Source organism: Ambystoma mexicanum, chromosome 3p, assembly GCF_040938575.1.
Source record: "Ambystoma mexicanum isolate Mex_15411 chromosome 3p, UKY_AmexF1_1, whole genome shotgun sequence".
Taxonomy (NCBI): Eukaryota; Metazoa; Chordata; class Amphibia; order Caudata; family Ambystomatidae; genus Ambystoma; species Ambystoma mexicanum.
Genome location: NC_090925.1, coordinates 1,113,907,392 through 1,113,929,836, shown reverse-complemented (window position 1 = coordinate 1,113,929,836; position 22,445 = coordinate 1,113,907,392). Strand labels below are relative to the sequence as shown.

Here is a 22,445-nt window from a genome sequence, read left to right as displayed (position 1 = left end):
GGTTATTGCGCTCCAGTAGAGTGGTTGGGAGTTTGTTCCAGATCTTGGCCGCTCTAACAGGGAAGGATCTGCCCAGGCCGTTGGACCGTTTGTGGGCAATGCTGTTGATCTGGCCCTGGCTTCCTGAACGCAGTGATCTGCCAAGGATGTATGGACAGATTAGTGTTTTCAGGTAAAGGCGAGCTGTGCCAAGAGGTACCTGTGTACTAGTGTGCTAGCTTTTAAGGCAATCCAGTCTTTTACCTTCAGGCAGTGTAGATCCCTTCTACTGGCCGAGATGTGTTCTCCTCTCTGTATGTTTTTAATGATGCGCACAGCACTGTTCTGGATTGTCTGGCATTTAGCCAGGCAAGCAGTATTTGCCCCTATTAGGAGCTCATTGCCATAGTCCAGCCTTGAGTGTATAGTGGCTCTGGCAATTGTGGCGCAGTTCTCTTCGATGATCAGCGGCCCGATGTGTCTAAGCAAGCGTAGATGATACTGACCATTTTTGTTTATTCGATTGACCTGGGCTTCAGCGCTCCTTGAGGATCCCGAAGAGATGCCTAAGGTATTTACTTGGCCTAGGACCAGGATAGCATTGTTCCTAATCATAAAGGTGGTGAAGTCTGTGCTCAGCTTAGCACAAACCTGCCAGGAGCTGAAAATAGAGTTCGGCTTTACTGCCATTTAGGCATATCCAATTCATGGTCCTCCATGCCTCAATGATGTTATAAACGCCTGAGATTTTACTCGAGTCCTGAGAGTAGTTGGCGCTCTTGTCTAGGACCAGCTGTGTATCATCAGCGAAGTTAATAAAGACTGTGCCTGTGCCCTCAAATAGGTCGCAGAGAGGTCTGAGGTATAGATTAAAGAGCACAGGTGACAGACTGGCACCCTGTGGTACTCCACAACTAATCAAAGCTAGGGACGAGAAAGCACCCCCCGCCCCTGTGGGTTTTGGATATTCGGTTGGCAAGGAAGGAGTGAATCCAATCGACTGCCCCCTTTAAGCGATTTCCTGCCTGTTTGAGAGCTTGCAGTAGCTTGTCGTGGTCCAGCTAATCAAAAGCAGCAGACAGTCAAGCAACATGAGCACACCAGCTTTTCCTTCATCCATTATCGTCAACATGTGGCTCAGCAAGTCAATAAGTGCTGTCTCCATGCTATAGGCTTGCCTAAAACCTGATTGTTGTTTGTGCAGAATGTTATCTTCCACGAAGTGCGGAAGTTGCCCCGTAGCACACTTATCAAGGGTTTTCAACAGAAAGCAGCAATTTTTGATTGTTCTAAGGTTGCTTCGATCTTTGTCCAAACCTGTTTTTTTTTTTTTTATTTAGCAATGGGGTGACTGTCACGATTTTAATAGATTCAGGGATGTCGCTGTCTCCGATAGAGGCGTTGACCATGCAGGTAAAGAACGGAACAAACAGTTCTTGGGAAATGTTGTGTATACTTGTTAATCTGATCCCTTCCAATGACAATGAAGGTGTAGATCACAAATTAATGCTGTAGGGTGGAATAAAAAGTAGGGAAATGTTGCCTACGAAGCGGTAAGGCTGTTGAGATATGGTAGAATGTTAGGGAAATATTGAAGGGCGGGTTGGGCGGTCTGGACGACCCAGCCCAAAGACCTACAGTCAGAGATCGCCAAGTGGTGTATCAATCGAGGGAGGGAAGAACCGGATGGTCAATCAATAGATATTTTGGGTCAGTTGGCAACAAGGAGTTGCGTGATGTTTTGATAATGACAATGTTTTTGGTGGGATTTTGGGGGAGAGGTGATGGGGGGAAGAGAGAAGTATTTGCAGGGTTTGTGAGAATTGTAAAAGTAGCTTTTGATGTTTGTTAGACATCAACCAGTGGGTGGATATGGGGTTGAGCACTATGAACAACTACAGATCTGGATTAATGTAATGAGGTTGGAGACCATAGATTATACATGCGGGGGATAGTCGACTGAAATAAGGTACATGGAATGTGAGGGGGTTGGGGAATGGTGGGAAGAGAATGAAAGTAGAGAAGTTAATGAAGCGTAATGGAATACAGATCGCATTGCTGCTGGAAACTCTTCTATTGGGACCAGGATTGGAGACTAGAACTTAAATGGGAAAGGAGAGGGGTTTGGTTCTTCATATTTCTCTTTTGCAAGGGTGGTATTAATATGCATCGCGCCAAGGTTGCCAATAATGGAAAAGACAGTGTGGGATTCCGAGGGCTGAACTATGTTACTGCTAGGTAGGTTAGAAGGTAGGGATATATCTATAGTAAATTTGTATGCACCCAATATTGATGACGGACAGTCTTTCCCTTTGTTGTTGAGGTTGGCTGGAGGTTACAGGTTGGATATTTTTATTTGGAGGGCATGGGAGGAGGTTTCAACTGTCTGTTGCATCTGGAGATGGATAGAAAAGGGAAAGGGGGTCATCCAAAACAATAGACGTCTGCAGTGCTGAACAGTATAATGCAGGATTTGGATATGGTAGAATTATGGCAGGAATCACACAAATTAGAAAGGGTTAAGCCTTTTTATTCGAGTGTGCTCTATTCTCACTAAGGCCTAGATTACATTTTTGTGGGGAGTGAACATTTTCACTGTTTCACAGACAAGGAATATATAGGGAAAATGATATCTGATCATTTTCCACTGCTCTCGACGCTTCAGGGGTTGAGTAGAAAGCCGACTATACCCCTATGGAGGTTCAGAGTAGAAGCTCTGGAAGATTTGGTTTTTCGAACTACATTGAGGGATGAGATATCCCTTTTTTAAATTTTATTTATTTATTTTACTAAACGGAGGATCAGTAGAAGCTTTAGAGATACAATTGGAAGCCTTTAAAGAAACTGAGGGGTGTCGTCATATCGAAATGAACAAGGGTGAGGAAAACGTTGAACGAGTCCTTATGCCAGACAGAAAAAAGGTTAAATATTTGAAAGAGGAATTGGCGAATGGTTCATTTGTGGGGGAGGATTTAGCGCAACAATTGCGTACTCCTCAAGACCTACAAGATTCTCTATTTAAATTGGAATAAAGTCAATATGGGGTTCAAATTCACAGTGAAGGGGATAGTAGGATGGTTATTGTCGTGGTTACTGAGGTCAATGATAACACCAAGCTTTGATCGAGCGGTAGACTTTATTATATCACAGCAAGGAATAAATGATGTATTTCAAGGGTATTATAAATCATTAAACTCTAGTAAGGGAACATATTCTGAGATAAGGCAGCCGATTCGCTGGAATTGATGCAACTGCCTTCTTTGTCGCAGGCTTCTGGAAGAGCTTGATGTACCGATAGAGGCAGAAATTCTATATGCTCTCAGATCAATGCAGAGGAATAAATTGCCAGGTGGCGACTGCCTTCCAGTACAATTCTACCTAATGTTCGTGCTGGTCCTGGTACCTCAAAGCGTGTTTATGATGATGCTTTGGAGAAAGGGATTCTTCTGGAGATGATGCATTGAGGCATTGATCACGGTTCTCTTAAAGGTAAAGAAAAACCTGACTTATTGTGATTTATATCGACCTATCTCATTGATAAATGTGGATGCAAAAATCCTAGGGAAGGCTTTGGCAATGAGACTGTCTAAGGTGCAGCTGCATTTGGTACATCCTGACCAGTGTGGATTGGTGTAGAGTCGCAATACGGCGAGAAACATACGTTGTTTACATTATGTTATGGAACAGGTGAAAAAAGGCAAGAAAACCTGGCGTTGGCTTTGCTGGACGCAGTTAAATCATTCGACTCCTTAGAATGGCATGGTTTTTTATGGTTTTGGAAGCATTTGGTTTGGAATCTGGTAGGTTGCTATTGCTTCGATTGTTCTACAAAGTCCGGGTGGCGAGGGTGAAAAAGGGTAGCTGGGTATATGCAAGATGGACCCTGGAGAGGGGCACAAGACAGGGTTGCCTGGTGTGTCCAATTTTATTTGCAAGCAATGGTGTTGGAACCTCTGCTTGTGTATTTTAGGAAATATATTCCAGAGGCAGGCATGCAGGGACAACTGTACATAATATATCCTTACATGCAGATGATAGTAATCCGCTGGAGAATATCCCAATTATAATGGAGGTTTAGGGTCATTTTGGGGGGCTATGATGTTTTTTGATTAATCAGGAAAAATCTGTGGTTTTCCTTTAGCAGGTTTACATAATCACTGGGGGTTTACCTTGCCAGATTGGGGTGTGTCATGGGAGCGAGGCTCGAATTGTTGTGGGACACTGTATAGAAGTGTACTAATAATAATTTTCAGGTTCTGCGCGCAATATGGAGAAAGTTGTTAGATTGAAGGTGACAGGGTGTGGATCTGCCAATATGATCGGATATAAATGAGGGAAGTGGGCCTAACAACCCTATGGGCAAAAGGGTGCAACGCCTTGGGAGATCTATTTCTGGAAGGGAAGTTAATGCCCGTTGAGCAATGGAGAATGGCATATGGCATTTCTCTGGGGTTTTTATTTTAACTTATGCAAAAGATGCCAGACTGTTAGTTGAGCCGTGGGGGTGCATACCAGAGGAACCAGAAACGCGACAGGTGATATGAGTAGTACAGTTGCTCAGAGACGGAAGAGGGAGTATTTGTTTATAATGGGAACGAGATGTGGGTTTTTCAATCTCAGAGAGGGAATGGTTTCGAATATGGGAGCAGGTAAAAAGATATTGCAGGATGTGAGATTCCAGTTGATATAATTTAACTACTTACACTGGGTATATATGACCCCAGTGAAATTGTATACCATAGACCCTGACCTATCTCATGGTTGCCCACAATGTGAAGCAGGTTTTTGGCACATGGAATGGGATTGTCCAATTATTGAGAAGTATTAGGATGGGGTGCTGTCCAGGATTAACGCATGGCTCATATGTTCAAACACCTATCTATTTGTTTATGGGGACTGATCCCCGGAGATGAGAAACATAAGACCCGGAAACAGATACTGCAGTTTATGCTGATGTTGGCAAAACGACGGCTAGCAATAGCCTTGAAATGTGCAAAGGGTCCATTGAAACAGCAATAGATGACGAATGTTCAACAGTGGGGATTAGCAGAAGTGGAGATTCTGGGGGGAAAAATAGGAATCCGGGTGGGGAAAGAGTGGAGCTGGACTGGGGCCAAATGCTGTATGAACTTGTCTCCTCGCCAGATCCGAAACCCCCTTCAGCCTTACCCCTGAGTACTCTGGTACAGGAAAGTAGGAGTATATTGGAAGATGTATGAGTTGTAAAGTGCCGACAGGGAGGGAAAGTATTTTTATCTTGTTAGTTCTTATTTCTTTATTGGAAAGTATTGGACCACTTATGCAGCTGACATTGCATTGGATATGGAATATTGTGTTATTGAAAAACAATAAAGATATATTTTTTAATGGTGTTGAAGTAATTGAAATTCAGGAAGTCTGAGAAGCGCAAAGTTGTCAAAGCGAAAGAATCGTTGCATGTCTTTATCATGATGGTCATGTAGTGCACAGTTGCCTTACTCCAAGAATCACTAGAAGGGTTTTTGTGCATAATGCACAGTTTTGTAATCCAAAAGTAATTGAATTAAAAAAACATGAAGTTTACTTCTGGTTTAACTTATGGACCTTTAAATGCCACCTGACCTACACAACAGTACAAGTACAAGACTTTAAAATCAGTAGTGCAAGTTGGAGTTGCTTATTTGTCCGAGTTAGTCTATAAAACTCAATACTACAGAAACCGTGAGATCAGCCAGTATCAAAATCCAATGAGCTACATAGATCTAAAAAAATAAGTTGATGTGAAAGACATTCTATGTTAATCGAGAGGATTCCACGTGGGTTTACAAATTGAATCTTGAGTCCAGACCATAGAAAGAAGACTGATTAAGAGAGTTTTCCAAGACTGAACATTCTGAACAAGACTGCCTCTAACCAGAGACCACATTAGAAATTCTGAGACTCTAAGGCAGAGGTACTTGCTTGTATTATCGGTAGACAAGGGAGCGGCAAGGAGGCCCTTGAATCCCAGAAGGAGAGATTCTAAAGTTCCAAACACCAACATAACCTTTACTTTAATACATCTTTTAACTTTTCCTCTGCAGCCAGTCCTCCTCTTATGTTTTGGATAGAACTAATATGTGACAGGTATTTTACCCATAACAAACACAAGACATTTCCTGCCTCATAGAAGGTATCTGCCCATCCAGTTTCATACCAATGGTTTCTCATCCAACCCCTCTGGTAGAAAACGGTGACATGGCACTTTCAGTCTCTTGCCAGGGAGGATATGCAGGTTCTTGGACTAGATGTTATGTGAGGGTAGCTGAATGTGGGCGCACTAGAGCTCAAACAGAGAATTTAGGCAAAGGCTGACTTCTAAGATGCTTTGATTCCCTATGCTGGGAAACTGTAGACATATGTACAGCTCTTTTCTCCTAATCCTGGTTGATCCCCAGAGCCTTCTTAGGTAAACGGACACTGTTCCTCTAAACTAAGAATATTGTGACATCCTGGTTAAGACATTTAGTTAACACTACACTAGAATTGCAACTAGCCATGTCCTCCCTCATCACTGAATTAAAAAAAGACAGACCTCCATGTAATGTGTTTGCAAATTACGTGATACAGTAGCAGGATGATGTGGCTGCTCCTGTAGCAGAATCTATTAAGGCAATAGGTCCTGGTCCTTCGATTTCTATTTTGTCAAAGCAGGGTAGGTTCTTTACATCTTTGTGTCACTCAACCTATGAACACTGAGAGGTTACAGAATTGAGATATCCTGTCTTTTGGGCTATTGTTGAGGCAGGATAATGTTGTTTTGGACTTCGAGTTACTGAAGGTGCAGTTTCCCATCTGCAGCTTATGTGATTGCACACTGCTTCAACTTACATTTTCTTTAGAGGTGCCATTTTGTTTTCATTTGCCTCTTTCTTAAAGGAGTATTGTCCACCCTTCTGAATAGCTTCAAGGCACTGTACATTTTTAGAGGGACCTGGTGCACAGTTCTCCTTTGCTCCCGAGAGCATCTATGAATCATGTATGACCATAGCCTTCATTTACGTTAACAAGATGTTGCAGTACCTAAGGTTGGGTGTTTTCCTCCTGAGAAAATCAGGATGTTCATCTATGGTCCAAGGATCACTAATCTATGCTTTCGTGTCAGCAGTGCTCCACATAAAATTTTGAAGTGAGTAATTTACGCCCTATTTTTGGGAGTAAAAAAGTAGTCCTCTTCCTAATGGGAGTATTTTATAAGTGGGTCAAAATGTTTTAACAGTAAAACAGAATTTTGTTTTTAATAAATATTTCTTTGCATCTAGTTATTCATGCACATTAAGATAAATGCTTACCTCTTCAGATCTACCAATAATAGGTCATTGCATGTAATACTGGTACACACATATCCACAGGGCTGTATGGGTGAAAGCAGGCACATTGTGTGTTTCCTATTTATTTTTTAGTATTTATACTTCCCGTTTTTCTTTTTTTGAGTATTTGCCTATTTTTACAAAGTAAAAGTGCATAACACACCCCTTATCTGAAGGGCTTTGTGTCAGTGTATCTTCAACAGAAATGTGCTAAATGCAAAGCTCCCTGTGTCAAACATGCCAGCTGAGGCATGTTCCCTTGTTAGAGTGAAAACTAGACCGTGCCTGACTGGAACAATGTGGCTTACCTCCTTGGAGTAACAGTTTGGCTGTAACACCCCTCTTTTGACTAATTTGCCACCCTTGAGAATGACCTACAGTAACTTCAAATATCTGGCCCTTCCAGTGTGACCTATTCAAAATGTATTTTTAGTTTAGTTTCTAGAACTACCTGACTGGCTTCTATAATATCCTACCGTTCTGAGACTAAAATATGTCTTCCCACGCCCCTTTGTCAGAAGATGAGAGGACTTCCCTCGAGCAAATACAGTGACATTCATGTACTCGACCCTTTGAGGTACAGGTATGATAGTTGAGAAGACAATGGGGCTTGCTCAAGGGCTTCTAACCTTTGCAGTGCTGAGATTCTGCTTCTAATGTTCCTATCTTTGGCAGCTAATTGGACCCCTATGTCTGGGAGAAATGCACCAAAAGTAAGTAGCAATTTTCCCATACAAAAAACCTGTAAACTATACAGTTATTTATTTGTTAATGTGTTTTAGTATTCAAAACTGTACACATTTACATAATAGTATGACACAATTATTTACATACAATCAAATCTAAAATCATACATAACCATTCATCAAAATTCATCAGATACATTCCATGAAATCTTCTTTCCTTTCATTTTGATCCAATAGATTACATTCCTTTTCTTAATGCAACCATAGATTAAAATACTTCATATTGTTCTTAAATTTGTAGTTAAGACCTAATCCGTCCCATTTAACTTTCAACTTTTCTTAATCCCTCGCTGCACACAGTCCTTTCACATTATACAATCCTCATTGACCCAGCCAATTTCTAGTGCAATTTCTCTAAAACTATTAACCAAACCCTGTATAGATCCAATTGCAGGGTTTTACTTTGTGTATTACAGCAGCGTCACCAGAAAGAAGTACTTTTAATTTTGTCCAAACAATGTACATGTTCTCTCAAATATTTCATATAGGTAGGACCCAGAACCGTGCACTCAGAGAGCGCATGTTTTGGGGTTTCCAACACCCTAGGATTTCTGCAGCTTCTCTCCGCTTTCAAACCCTTAGCTTTATTGCCCGTCGCAATAAAAACAGGGAGGCAATCTATAAAAGGGCTGTATCTAATAGATTTCTTTTTAAGTGGAATCAATGTGTACGCTAGTTTTCAGAATTGTGCCTTTTGTCTTTATTAAATTGGAGAGGTTAGAGAGAAGTGCATTTTCTTCAAAATGCTGTGATTGAAGATTCATCTGCTGTTCTTTTCTTGCAATGTTTGTATTTTAGCTCTCTGCACTTTGCCATCACTTGGACACTTTATGGGAGGAGAACAAAGGTGGAGTTGTTTTGTTTGCCTGGATGCAATTTCTGAAAGAAGAAACGCTGGCCTTTCTGAACATCACCTCTCCGTATGAGTTGACGGTATGCACAAAAGCAATCCTTTGCCGGAGCTATGTAATCCCCAAGAATACAGAGCAGGATTCCACGGAGGAAGTGCTGACCGAGGGTAGCGAAATCTTGGACACACGAGCGATTCAAGATGTAGACTCTTTCTCCAGCCTAATCAGGGATGTCTTGGACTTTGACCAGATTCAGCAGAAGAAATGTTTCGACAGCAAATCGTACATGTGCAATATTTGTTTATGCGAGAAGCTGGGCAGTGAATGCACACACTTTAAGGAATGCCAGCATGTTTACTGCAACACCTGTCTGACTGGCTACTTCGAGGTTCAGATCAAGGACGGCCAGGTGCATGCCCTCAACTGCCCAGAACCAAAATGTTCTTCAGTTGCCACACCTGCTCAGGTAACTGCAGTCCAATCTGTATTTTAATCTGTTTGGGTAGGTTTTTTTGTCCAGCATAGCTCAAGCTGCTAGGGTACAAGAGCACTTTTTAAGTTGCTAGGAGAAGGCGGTCGAAGCGGAGGTGTGGCAGTAATGAAAGGTTAGTGTTGCTTGTGAAGGGATAAGATGTGGTAGTATTGTGGTGGAACATAGATTATTTTCAAGATTATTTAATCACGGATATACAAGTTGAACAGATTTGATATCAGTGCTTTTCAAAATGGAATGAGGTACGCCCAAGAGTTTGAGTCTAGCAGTGACGCAGGAGAAAGCTTGCTTGGAAGTTTTGATTTTCTTGGCACCCACTGAGAAACATAATTTGTTCTGTTTTAGTCCAGAACCTCAAATCAAGGGTATTCATGATTTCCGATAGGAACGGCTTTGTGTGACCCCACCAATATTGAAAATGATTGGGGCATCAATGGGTTCTCTCTTTAAATCGATGAAGCTAGGAGTGATGTATTCTGATTTTTATATTTTTTATTTTCTTTTCTCTAGTGGCCAAACAAACTCCAGCAAGTCGCACAACTTCACTGGGTGCTAGCAATGATAGTTGGGCAATGATACAATGTCCTCCGTCAAGATGTGATCATACTACAGCGTATACTACAGTTTCATAATCTAGTTGGGGAATGAGGAGCTGAGAAAATAATGTATGGTTTATTTTTTTTATGATGTGGGGTTGCAAGGTGGTTTTTGTGGCGATTCCAAAAGATTTTGTAGAATCTTAATGGTCCAAGAGAGTAAACGTAGGGCAAGATCCTGAATCTATGACGGTACTAGGTGGATGGGTAGGCATAGCATCTAGGAGGTACCCTGATTTTTTTTTTTTTTTTTTTTAAAAGGCATTTACCCTTACTGCAAAATTTGGTATCCTTTTTTCTAAAATATGTTTAGGAAATATGACCGCTAGGTAAAGCTTTCTTTTGTCTGCATGTTGGTGCATTGCAATGTTGGCGACTGTGTTGTTTCTTGTATAGATTAACTATTGCTTGGGCAAAGGGAAAACAACCCTGAGGTGCTGCACATGAGTGAGGTATGTTTGTGTCTCTCTGACTCTGTCTTTATGAACTGGGATTTAATGACCAGAAAAGTAGGTAAACCAGCCCGAACTGTAGGTCACAACACACCCTTATGGAGAGAATAGTGTCCCCTTCAGTTGACCTTATTGAAGGCTGCTCAATGTCGCAGCAGTGCCAGTAGTCTACCTGCTTTTCCTGCATCCTTCAATTGAAGAAACCCTCCGCTGACCCAGATGTCCATGTGGGCTATCTCCCAATGCCCCTCCCTTTTTTTAATAATAAAAAAAGTTTTTATTAACATTAATAAACAATACTTATGTCATTGTGAGATGATACAATCTGTTATGTTTCAACAACCCTTAAAGTCCTGTTAAACTCCTAAATCCCCTCCCGAAGCCTTCCATTAGTCTGTTCCACAGTCCGTTGTACATCTAACACTCACTCCATTCTCGACCTGTACTGACTAGTGTCATGAACCATCGAACTCGCCCTTTCTGGGCCTCCTGGTCCCTGACACGTCAGGGATTACACTCGATAATACTACCAACATGGCTGCAAGCTCAGAGCGCTGCTCACCAGTCTTCACGTGCTACGCAGCGTACTCTATAAAGAGGCCACACCCCGCGGCCCTGCGCGTCTCAACGCTGCTGTTAGCTGTGACCGGAAGTGTGCTCTGTACTCTTCCTTGTAGTATTCTGTTGTTTCCTGGTTCCTGGAACCCCTTCTTCCAATCTACCTTCCCTCCTTCTTATCCAGCCCTTCCCGGAACCCCTGGACTGCCTCCGCGTGCTCCATATCCTTTTTCTGAATTTCCTGGAGTTTTCCCTTGATCCCGGACATCGAAGCTGAACGAACACTGGAAGCCGAGGACAGCCGAGCGGGCTTGTATAAGACCCGAACCATACGGAAGAAGACTCCTCCTAAAGAAGTCATCAGACAACGAAAACAGGTGAGAAAGGGGGAAACCTGTGACAGATTGAGACGCCACCTGACCGAAGTCGATACAGACATGGAGGTGGCCATCCAGGATCTTATGCGCGGCATGCAGGAACTAACGACCAAAGTGCAGAACCTGAAAGCTGTGAACGCCGCGTTAAAGCAATTGGTGCTATCCCGTGACTCTGCCACAAAAGACAGTGTACTATTGGGCGGTATTGTTGAGAAATATGATGGCTCTGCAAAAACCCTTTGTGGATTCCTGGATTCTTGTTTGGTCCACTTTACCTTTAGACGTTATTATTTTTCCACCCCCAGGGCTAAAGTGGGCTTTATTATTTCACACCTTTCCGGGAATGCACTAGCCTGGGCCACACCATTAGTTAATTCCGGAGATGCCCTCTTGGACGGATTCATTCAAGGACTTAAAACCATGTTTGACCGCCCAGAACAGGTCTTTAGTGCTCAAGAACGTTTACTTGATTTCCAGCAAGGCTCTCAGGACATGCTCACTTATGTGACTCGATTCAAGCAACTGGCTAAAGAAGTGGGTTGGCCTCCTGAAGCTTGCTTCACTCTCTTTCGAAGAGGGCTAAATGAAGATATCAAGGATGAATTAGCCAGGGTGGCACGTCCAAGTTCTTACCAGGCACTTATGGATCTTGCTCTACAGATTGATTTTCGCATCCAGGAAAGGAAGGCAGAGAAAAGGAAGACCAAGTCACCCCTCCAGAAGAACCCCTTAGTGACCTCCTCGAAATCCGAAGATACTTCTGTTCCTACAAACGAACTTGAACCCATGCAACTAGGGGCCTTCCGTGGACCCATATCCCCCCAAGAAAGGTTGCGAAGGAGCCATACTGGCTTATGCATGTTCTGTGCCTCGGACAACCATTTAGTCAGAGAATGTCCAATAGCCCCTCTGCAGTGTTCGGGAAACGCCAGCTCCCGATCCTAGATGGAGCTCAGTTTCGGGAGAGAGATGTAGGCTCCACATCTATACCATCCTTGAACTCTCCTGGACAAAACTCTCTGGTAATTTTACAGGCCTTTCTATCGCCATCCAAGAAGGAAACCTACCCCATTCTGGCATTAGTGGACTGTGGGGCCATGGGAATATTCATAGATCAAGAATGGGTCCTTAAACATCATATTCCCTACGAATCCCGGAACACCTTGCAACCCATAGAAGCAATTGATGGGAGACCCCTCTCTTCTGGACCTATAACCCTTCAGACCAAGGAAATCGAGCTTGCAATAAACCATCATCGAGAGAAGATAAAGTTTGACATCATAAAATCTGCCCATTACCCAATGGTATTGGGAATGCCCTGGCTACAAAAACACAATCCATACATCAATTGAAAGCAGGTTCCCTGTTCCTAGGTTCTGAATTTTGCATGTCTCATTGTCTACTCCTGGATCTTTCTCCGACACCATCGGAAGAACGTTCAACAACCCAGCAAGGTCCTCTTACGGTCTCCAACATCGTCCAGGTTCCTAAAGCCTACCAGGAATACATTGATGTGTTCTCTTCTGCTATTGTCCAAGCCTTACCACCCCATAGGCCGGAAGACTGTGCTATTGAAAGCGAACCTTCATCTGTGATTCCCTTTTGGAAGGATGTTTATTCTGTCTGAACACAAGAAAAAGGCCCTTCGTGAATACCTAGATACTAACCTAGAAAACGGCACCATCCGCCCATCCAAGTCTCCAGCCGGAGCTTCACTATTTTTTGTTCCTAGGAAAGACACCAAGGAGCTCAGACCTTGTCTTGATTATCGAGGTCTAAATTAGTGCACCCTCTTTTCGTCATCGTCTACCTGGACGATATTTTGATATTCTCTAAGGATCCTCTCAAGCATGAAGGACATGTTAAGGCAGTGTTACAACGGCTTCGTGAACACAAGCTCCTAGCAAAACCCGAGAAGTGCCTTTTTCATGTTTCCACTGTTCACTATCTAGGATTTGACCTTAGCCCAGACGGCATAGGAATGGATCAATCCAAGGTTAAGGCCATACTATCCTGGCCAACTCCGACCACCGTAAAACAGATCCAGTCTTTCCTGGGCCTAGCTAATTTTTATCGGAAGTTCATACCATCCTTCTCCGAGATTGTTCAACCGATTATTGCCTTGTTGAAGAAAGATACTCCCTTTCATTGGACATCAGTCCAGGAGAAGGCCTTCCAACGCTTCAAAACAGAGTTTACACAAGCCCCCATCCTGGCTCAACCTGATATAAATCGACCCTTCCTAGTGGAAACATACGCCTCGAACTATGCCATCGGAGCAGTTTTGAAACAGGAACTTGATGACGGACTGGAACATCTTATTGCCTATCTTTCACGGACATTGACTCCCAGTGAAACTCATTACTCGGTTTTAGAAAATGAACTGCTAGCCATCCGCCAAGCTTTCACCGAGTGGCGTCATTTACTTCTAGGAGCTAAACATTCTGTCCAGGTTCGCACGGACCATCAAAATCTCCAAGTATTACAGGCCCTGGAATGCAGGAACAGCCGTCAGGCCCGTTGGGCCTTCTTCTTTGCCCAATACCAGTTCCAGATTCACCATGTTCCTAGAACACAAAATATAATCGCTGACGCCCTGTCTCGGCGTCCTGACTATGAACCCCTTGAAGACCGAACATTTCCTAAGATGTTTCCCCATACAATATTTGTAGCTCAGGCAATCAGTATCCTAGATGAAGTTTTCATGCAAACTCAATCCTCTGAGCTCTGGAAAGACATCTCGAGCAAGAACCAGTGGAATTTGAAGACTAAATATGGATACTTGTTCAAAGATGACGCCTTGGTCATTCCAAAACAAAAACTACAACAAAGGATAGTAAACCTCTGTCACGATACCCTTTACTCTGGACATTGCGGTATTACCAATACCGTTCGACTAATACAAAGGCAATTTTGGTGGCCCGGAATGAAAGCTGACGTACAGCTGTAAGTTCAGGCATGCTCTGTCTGTTATCAAAACAAACACGACCACGAAAGACCGGCGGGTCTACATCAACCTCCACTACCAACAAGGCCTTGGGAATTTATAGCTACAGACTTCATTGTGGAGTTACCACCTTCCAGGGGATACACAACCATCATGGTCACCATCGACTTGATCACTCATATGGCTCATTTTACACCCCTGTATAAACTGCCATCCTCATCAGAACTTGCTGGAATTTTCCTGGAACACAAATTCTGACTACATGGACTCCCAAGATCATTTCGGACAGAGGGCCTCAATACCTTTCTCAGTTCTGGAAACACCTTTGCCAGATACTAGGAATGCAACGTGCCCTCTCTTCAGGTTATCATCCCCAAACTAACGGAGCTACAGAGCGTGTTAACCAAACTTGGAACAATATCTCAGTTGCTTCACTACCAAGGTCCAGGACGTTTGGTGCCTTTTAATACCAGTGACTGAATTCGCGTATAATGATTCAGATCACTCGGCCGTTAAGCCCTGCCCTTTTTTCTGTAGCCAAGGATTCCACCCTTCGGTTCTACCTTCTGTCCTTCCAAATCCAACACCAGTTCCCACAGTCGACTCCTGGATTGAAACACTCATTAATGTACAAAGAGAGGCCAAAGAACTATTACACTCATTAATGTACAAAGAGAGGCCAAAGAACAATTAGAGAAGGCCAGGACCCAGACCAAGCTGTATGCGGACTCTAAAAGAAGACCGAGCCCTTCCTACACAATAGGGGATAAAGTATGGCTATCCTCGAAGCTACTGCCACGGCATCTATGACCACATAAATTGGCTCCCCGGTATTATGGGCCTTTCCCTATAAAGGAAATCATCAACCCAGTGGCCTTTCGACTCAAATTACCAGACTCCTGGAAGAAAATCCACCCAGTCTTTCATACATCCTTAATAAAGCCATATGTCCAGACCTCTCTAAATAACCTCCGGCCTAACGCAGTGCTTGTCAATGACCAACTGGTGTATGAGGTCTCCAGAATTTGTGATTTCAGATATAGACGTGGCCAACTCCAGTACCTGGTGGAATGGAAAGGATATCCCCCCAGTGAACGCACTTGGGAACCTATCTCAAACTTAAATACCCCTAGGTTACTCAGAAGGTTCCATCTCATACACCCGGGCAAACCCGGCGGGACATGTTTTCGGAGGAGGCATGCTGTCATGAACCATCGAACTCGCCCTTTCTGGGACTCCTGGTCCCTGACACGTCGGGGATTACACTCCATAATACTACCAACATGGCTGCAAGCTCAGAACGCTGCTCACCAGTCTTCACGTTCTACGCGGCGTACTGTCCAATATTAAATGGGCCAAAGACAACATAAAAACTTGTTTTGTGAAAAAGGAGATGTCAAACATTGTAGGGGCACATGTTGCAGTTTGTCAAAAGGGGTGTAGCGTATGCAAGCAAAGACGCTTGCATATGGTGGGCATCCCAAAGGCCTCGAACGACATTGCTGGTTTAAACGGAGACAAACCTGATGCTTAGTTGGAGTGCAGCTAGTTTGGTGGCTTACAATGCAGACTAACTGCGGGAGCGATGCAAGCAGTGCTCCAGCAGTTCCAAGAAGATAAGCCTAGGATTACACACAATACCAGGAGATGATGCCTGTGTCTTCTACCAGTTGTAGAGAAATCCAAACCACTGCAAGCCATTTAGGGTAGTCGTTTCTCTCGACACAAGATGAGCTTGGCCCAGCATGTAAGCATTCAGGGAACAAGTATAGATTCCACAGAAGCCAGCAACACTTCCCCTTTATTTGCACAGACTGGGACGGACGCCATAGCAGGGCCTCCTTCCATCTTCTTTGCAAAGTCTTTCTGGATGAGTCCAACTGATTGATGAACATCTAGAGGAGTACGCTATATCTTCTAGCACTTTTGGGAGCTGGATGCACATTCAGCTTTACTTTACTTTCTTAGGCAGCTAATCATTTGGTGATGGTCACCACATTCAAATTTTCCCGGGCTTCCTGTCGTGGAGATAACACAGGATGTGTATTTAGCTTTGAATCCAAGACTACTCTTCCCAACCTAGTCTCAAGAAGGCCATGACCATGCCGGTATGTTCCCATTGCTCCACAGCCCTCCCAGCAATGCAGGGCCACACCTGGGTACATACGTGCCAGTCGTGCTGTGGGAAGTTGCCACCTATAGAGCTTGACTGCATTTAACCTATGTTGGGCAGAGATAAAACCCCTTTTTGTCAACACCTCCATCCCCAAGTCGTTTTCCTAGTGAAGTCTAGGTTCCTCTAATGGAACCGCCTTCCTCTGAGCGCGATATCATTTATAAATCCTTCCCCTTTCATGACCCCCTTCCACCAGAATGTTCTTGAGCAGTGAGCTCCCGTCAGTTAGACCTCCCTAAAGACGAAGAAATAGTAAAGGCGATGACAACCCCATGCCCAGTAGTTGTCCCAGTCTGTGTATAGTGTGGTACCTGCCCTCCTCCCACAACTGGCCTGCCCTACTCAACCCTGCTTCGTACCAGTCGTGATACCGCTCCGTTTCCGGAAGGCGGTCCATGATGGAGGGCGCCCATACAGAGCTCGGGGGCGAAGGCCATGTAGATAGCCAGTGCAGGTTCACAGGTCCCATATAACCTTTAAGAGAGGGTGAGAACGTATCCTAGCCGAAATAACCCTCTGAGGAACCCAAAGCCATTCATTTAAGGGGCCCGGGAAGAGGACCTCATTTTATAGGGCCACCCATTGCTTACGGGTCTGGGGGCCATGTGGTCTAGTAAGACCCTAAGCTGCGTGGTAGTATGCCTCAAAGTCCAGGAAACCCACTCCTACCTTCACCAGGGCCTAAATAAAGTTGTATGCCAACCTAGGTCTAGCCCTGCCCAGAAAATTCCACCATCTGCCTATGAATGTTGGCATGGAAGAACCATGAAACCAAAATCTGGAGCGACAAACATATGCAGATATCTGTGGAGGTTGTTCATCTTGTTAATATTAAGGTGTGCCATTCAGGACAAGGTTTTTTTTTTTCGACATCTCCATGTCGACCCTAATCTACTCTGCGAGGGGTGACTAGTTGGCCCTAAATAGCTCGTCCAGCGGATAAGTGACATGTATGTCTAAATACTAAGCGTTCCTCAAGGCCAAATTGGGACCGCCTTATATAGTGCACTAGAGGTCTCCCCTATGGGGAAGAACATGGATTTTGAGTAGTTCATTTTAAAACCCGATCTCTTCCCATATTCCTCTAGCTCGACAAGCACCTCGGGCAAGGTTTCACACAGGTTCCTAATGTAAAGGAGAAGATCATCCGCAAACAGGGCTACTTTATAGTGGGGTTCTCAGACCTGAATCCCCTTCACGCTCGAATTCTCTCTCGGCTGCGCTGCCAGGTGTTCGCTAACCAGTGTATAGAGCAAGGGGGAGAGCAAGCAAGCCTGTCTCGTACCACTCTTTAGCGGGATGACCTCCTACTGGATAACATTCACCAGTACTCTGGCTGTTGGGCCGGCATAAAGCTTCTTCAGCCATCCCAGCGACTGAGGGCCAAACACACATTTAACCAAGACCTGTCGAAGAAAGGCCCATTCCACGCTGTCGAAGGCCTTTTTTGCATCCATTGTCAGGAGCAAGGTATCCCTCCTCCTGTCCCAGGGGAGGGCCATCAGGTTGAATGTTTTCCTCAGATTTTCCGCACCCTGTCTCTGCCTGACGAAACACACCTGGTAAACCGTGACTGGACCCCTTCATGTGAGACGCCAGGATCTTAATAAATATCTTCGCATCTTTGTTCAAGAGCGAGATTGGTTTGTAGGATGAGCAGAATCGAGGGTCCTTCCCTTCCTTCCCAATTACCAATATCAAGGCTTTAAGAAAAAATGGTGCAGATCCCCTGGAGTCCCCAAAGCTATTTAAGAGTTTAGCTAGAAACGGCAAGAGCACACTACTAAAGGTTTTGTAGAAAAGGGATGAGAAACCCTACTCCCCCGGGGCTTTCCCCGTATTCAGGCTTTTAATCACCTGAGCCACCTTTTGTCTAGAGATCGGGCACTTCAGTCCCCCCAGCTCCACAAACCAACGCCGAGAAGGCCCACTCCCGCTATGTACCCTACCAGGCCCCCCTCCTCCACTAGCTGCTCCTGGGTATATACGATGTCCTCCGGGTGTGTGAGGGTCCCCCCCGCCCTCCTCCCTAATCACCTTGACCTGCCTTCTGGAGCCCATTGAGCCTCTTAACCATGGCCCCCTCTTTACTTAGTAGCCCCTTAGTGTGACCTTCGCTGCTTCCGTACTGTTCAGAGCCATGACCCTCATGTCATTTGCAGCAAAGAAGTGACTCAGTTCGTCCCTGCCAAAGTCCCAGAAACCTTGGTCTTTCAGCATTGTGGTGTTACAGAGCCATCTATTTCCCCCTCCCGCCCCCACAACACCCATGTGAATAGGCTTCCAAGCAAACTCCGGCTGGAAGAAAATATCAACAGCTTCCGGGCCCAATTGAAAACGTTACTGTTTAAAGGGGTTAACTAGCACCACCTAGCATTCTCCTGAGAGTACCACATAAATGTTCAGTCACGTCTGATAAATGTCCTTTGTGTCTATGTGCGCCCTGATGCCAGAGGGTTCCTGCCACTATATAAGTAAATAAAATAAATAAATGCGAGCTCTGCCTTCATGGTTGTGACCGGAGCAGCCCACTGCAACTACTGTTGCTTCCTTGATGAGATGTTCTACTCCTTTCCCAAAAAGCAAGTAATCGATCCAAGTGAAAGACCCATGAGGATGAGAGTGGAAAGTGTAACCCCGGGGATCCCCGTGCACCTCCTTCCTCACGTCCCACCATTCCGAGATGCTCAGCCCTTTGTGAGCAGACGATCCTTCCTAGACTGTGGCCCCTACCTGTGCCCCTTCCCTGTCCCCCTCCCCCCCTCTTCCAATCCAGGGTTTGGGTACCACATCAAGTTGAAATCCCCCCCGTTATCCCCCACCAAGGACACTGACCCCATCTGCCCAGCTTGCCACGGTCCAGACTGCATCTTTCACAAAATCTCATGTCTCCTGATTGGGTGCATAGAGTGAGACAATAGTCAGGACCCTCCTGTGCGCTTTACCCTCCACCCTTCACCCTCAGGAGCTGCCCCTCCGTATTCTGCTTAATTTGGACCTCCTCTAGTAAGGCTCTTGAGTGTAATATGATCCCCACTCCTCTCTTTTTGGCCAGTGCCGAAGACCAGTAGCACTGGCCCACAGATATCCCCTTCATTTGCTATTTCCTGATCGCATCGATAAGGCGTCTCCTGAACCATGACTATTGAGAGCACATCTCTCTGCCTTGGTAGCCTCTCTTTCATCCTTTGGTCTTTCTTGTTCTGTCCTTTCCTGGTTTAAATCCTATTTGTCCCCGCGGACATTCTGTCTCATGGGGAGGGACAACTTCAGACTCCTATTCTCTTGCTCTCATGGTGTCCACACAGATCTGTTCGTGGACCTTTCCTATTTTCTCTCTATACTTCTCCTTTGGCTAAAGTTATTTCTTCCTATGGGCTATCACATTACTTCTATGCCAACAATACTCAACTCTTCCTCTTTCTTCTCAGCTGCCATACATACTCGGCTGTCTTCATGCGTATTGGCCATAATATCCTGGATGTCTTCCCACTATCTTACACTCAACACTACGAAAACTGAAGTACACTTTTTCCCTTCAATCACCATCCCCCCCCTTGCCTCCCTCGTCCATATCATGTCCCCCCTCTCAGCTCCCCATTGCATCAACAGCCCGCAATCTGGGACTTTACTTTGACTCTGCTCCAGCCTCTTAAACATAACATTTCAATCTCCTCTCGTGCCTGTCACCTTCATCTATTCAATATTCCCAAAGTTTGCTCTTTACTCACCTTTGATGCAACCGAAGTATTCTTCTTTAATTTTCTCACGCCTTTTCTATTGTTCCACTGTGCTTTTGGGCCTCCCAACTTGCTCCCTTGAAATCTGTTTTGAATGCCTCTATTTGTGTACTTTTCTGCTTGCCTCCACGTGATTCTATTTCCTCTGCTCTTCTCACTCTTGGCTGGCTCCCCTTCTATGCTCCATTCAAATTCAACTTTGTATCCCTTGTCTTTAAATCACTCTACGGTCTTGCCCCGGATTACCTCTCCTCGCTTTTCATTCTGTACTCCCTCCTACTCTTCCCTCTTGCTCTCAATTTCGGCTTGTAGTACCACTCCACCCTGTGCCCAGTTTCATTTTCGCACATGCTCTCACCTTGCTCCCTTGCATTGGAACGCTCGTCCTCTTTCTCCATCGGTCTATTCTTTGTTTCGTAAATCGCTGGAATCTCATCTGATGCAGCAGGGTTGGTCCTAGGCTTGTCATTTCCTACTTCATATCATTGCACTGTTTTGATATTGTTATGTACAGCGCTTTGTATTAAGGCGCTATATAAGTTTAAAATACAGAAAATAGGGATCTCTTTGTAGGGGAATTGATCCCCTTCACATTTAGAGTCACTACCAAGAGATGCCATTGTAATCTAGATTCATCCAACCTTTTATGCATTCCCTGTTTGCTCCTTTCCCAACCTTCTATCCTTCCCTGTGTTTCTTCCTCTTTTGACACGCCCCCATGTTTTAGAATTCTCCCTCAACCCTCCCCCATGAAATCCAGGCCTTTCCCCTTCATCTGGCTCCAGTTCCATCCACTGTTAGTCAAAGTGCTTCCCTTGCCAGCCTGAACAGGGGAGGCCCTTAAAGGATTCCTGGACATCTCCAGGCCACAGCAGTGCGCAGCATTCACTCCGCCACTCCACGCTGAGACAAATGTTACTCTAGCCTGTAAGCTCCCAATTCCCCAACCCCTGACCCCTTGACACTTTGGGTAACCACAACTGCCCATATCAACTCCCAGAACAATACAAATTGAAAAATCCCCCAACCGCCCCATGCACCTACCCAAACACCCCATGGTTACGAACCCTGGAGTCCTGAGGACATCTGAGAACCTGTGGGGGACCTCTTTGAAACCTGAAGGGGAAGCCCCACCGATATGACTTCCCACTCTGACAGGATCTTGGTGAGGGGCTTAAAGACCCTACGGAGAGCAAAGTGCCCCCTGAAAGATCTTGATGGATACGAACCACGCTCGCTCAAAGTCCATGTGTAGCGTCTTGCCTTTTCCAGTATCTCAACCTTGTCCTGAAAATAGTGACACTTGACCAGGGTGGAACTGTGACCATCCCTGAGGCCCCCTGCCCTGTGGACCCGGTCAAATTGAATTCTCTGTGGCGAGACCCCTCCCAAGATGGATGCCACTGGTCTTTCCACATTGCCGCCACCAGTCTTTCCACGTTGCCCTCCAATTCACTTGCTATTTCACCTTCCCCTTCCCTGGCAGGCCCCAGATCCGTAGATTGTTGCATATCTCCCTCTGTCCTCCATATCATCCATCCTTGGCGTCCGTTCCTTGTCTCTCTTTCCTCCAGGTCCTGTATGCTGTGTCCTTTTTGAACTTCCAGAACATCGGCCGAGAACTGGCTATGCTCGTCCTTTTCCACTCTGTTCTCGATGGAATCCACCCGGCCTGTTAGTTCTTCCAGGGAGACATGTAGATCTAACCAGATGGCTTTTATCCTCTGCAGGATCCCCTGAATGTCTGCCTTTGCGAGCCCCTCATCTCCTTCGTGTCCAGGTGAGCAGCAATCCTTTTCATTCCCAGTCATTCTAGGAGCGAGCAAAGTGCCCCCGAAAGATCTTGTTGGATACGAACCACCGCTCGCTCAAAGTCCATTCTAGGAGCCGGTGGTAGTCCCCTCCACCCCTAGCCACACCCCTGGCTCCGAGGAGTACAATCTTCAGCAACGCTTTCTCTCCCAGCCAGCCCTAGCCCTGGGACCTTGCATGGTGCTCAATGATGCTCTCTGATATCCAAGGGCTGGGTCTCCACACGGTAGAGTCTCACACCTCTACCCTTGACTGGCTCAACTCCATGCCATGAAGTGGGCCCCACTCCCCACTCGCCCAGGGAACCAGCACACACCTTTCTACTCTGCTGGTCTGGGGCCCCAGGTACCACCTCCAACTTGTCTAACCTTGCCTCCGTGTTAGGGTGCT

At 45.2% G+C, this 22,445-nt stretch overlaps 1 protein-coding gene across 6 annotated transcripts in view; it reads left to right on the top strand.

Moving 5' to 3' along the window:
- The window catches only part of RNF14 (ring finger protein 14), a 561,830-nt gene that overhangs the window by 110,403 nt on the left and 428,982 nt on the right, over positions 1-22,445 (top strand). For all 6 annotated transcript variants that reach the window (XM_069652473.1, XM_069652478.1, XM_069652472.1 and 3 more), the window contains one exon: positions 8,852-9,370. In XM_069652473.1, the coding sequence (XP_069508574.1) occupies positions 8,852-9,370 (519 nt within the window). The remainder of the gene's footprint in view (positions 1-8,851; positions 9,371-22,445) is intronic.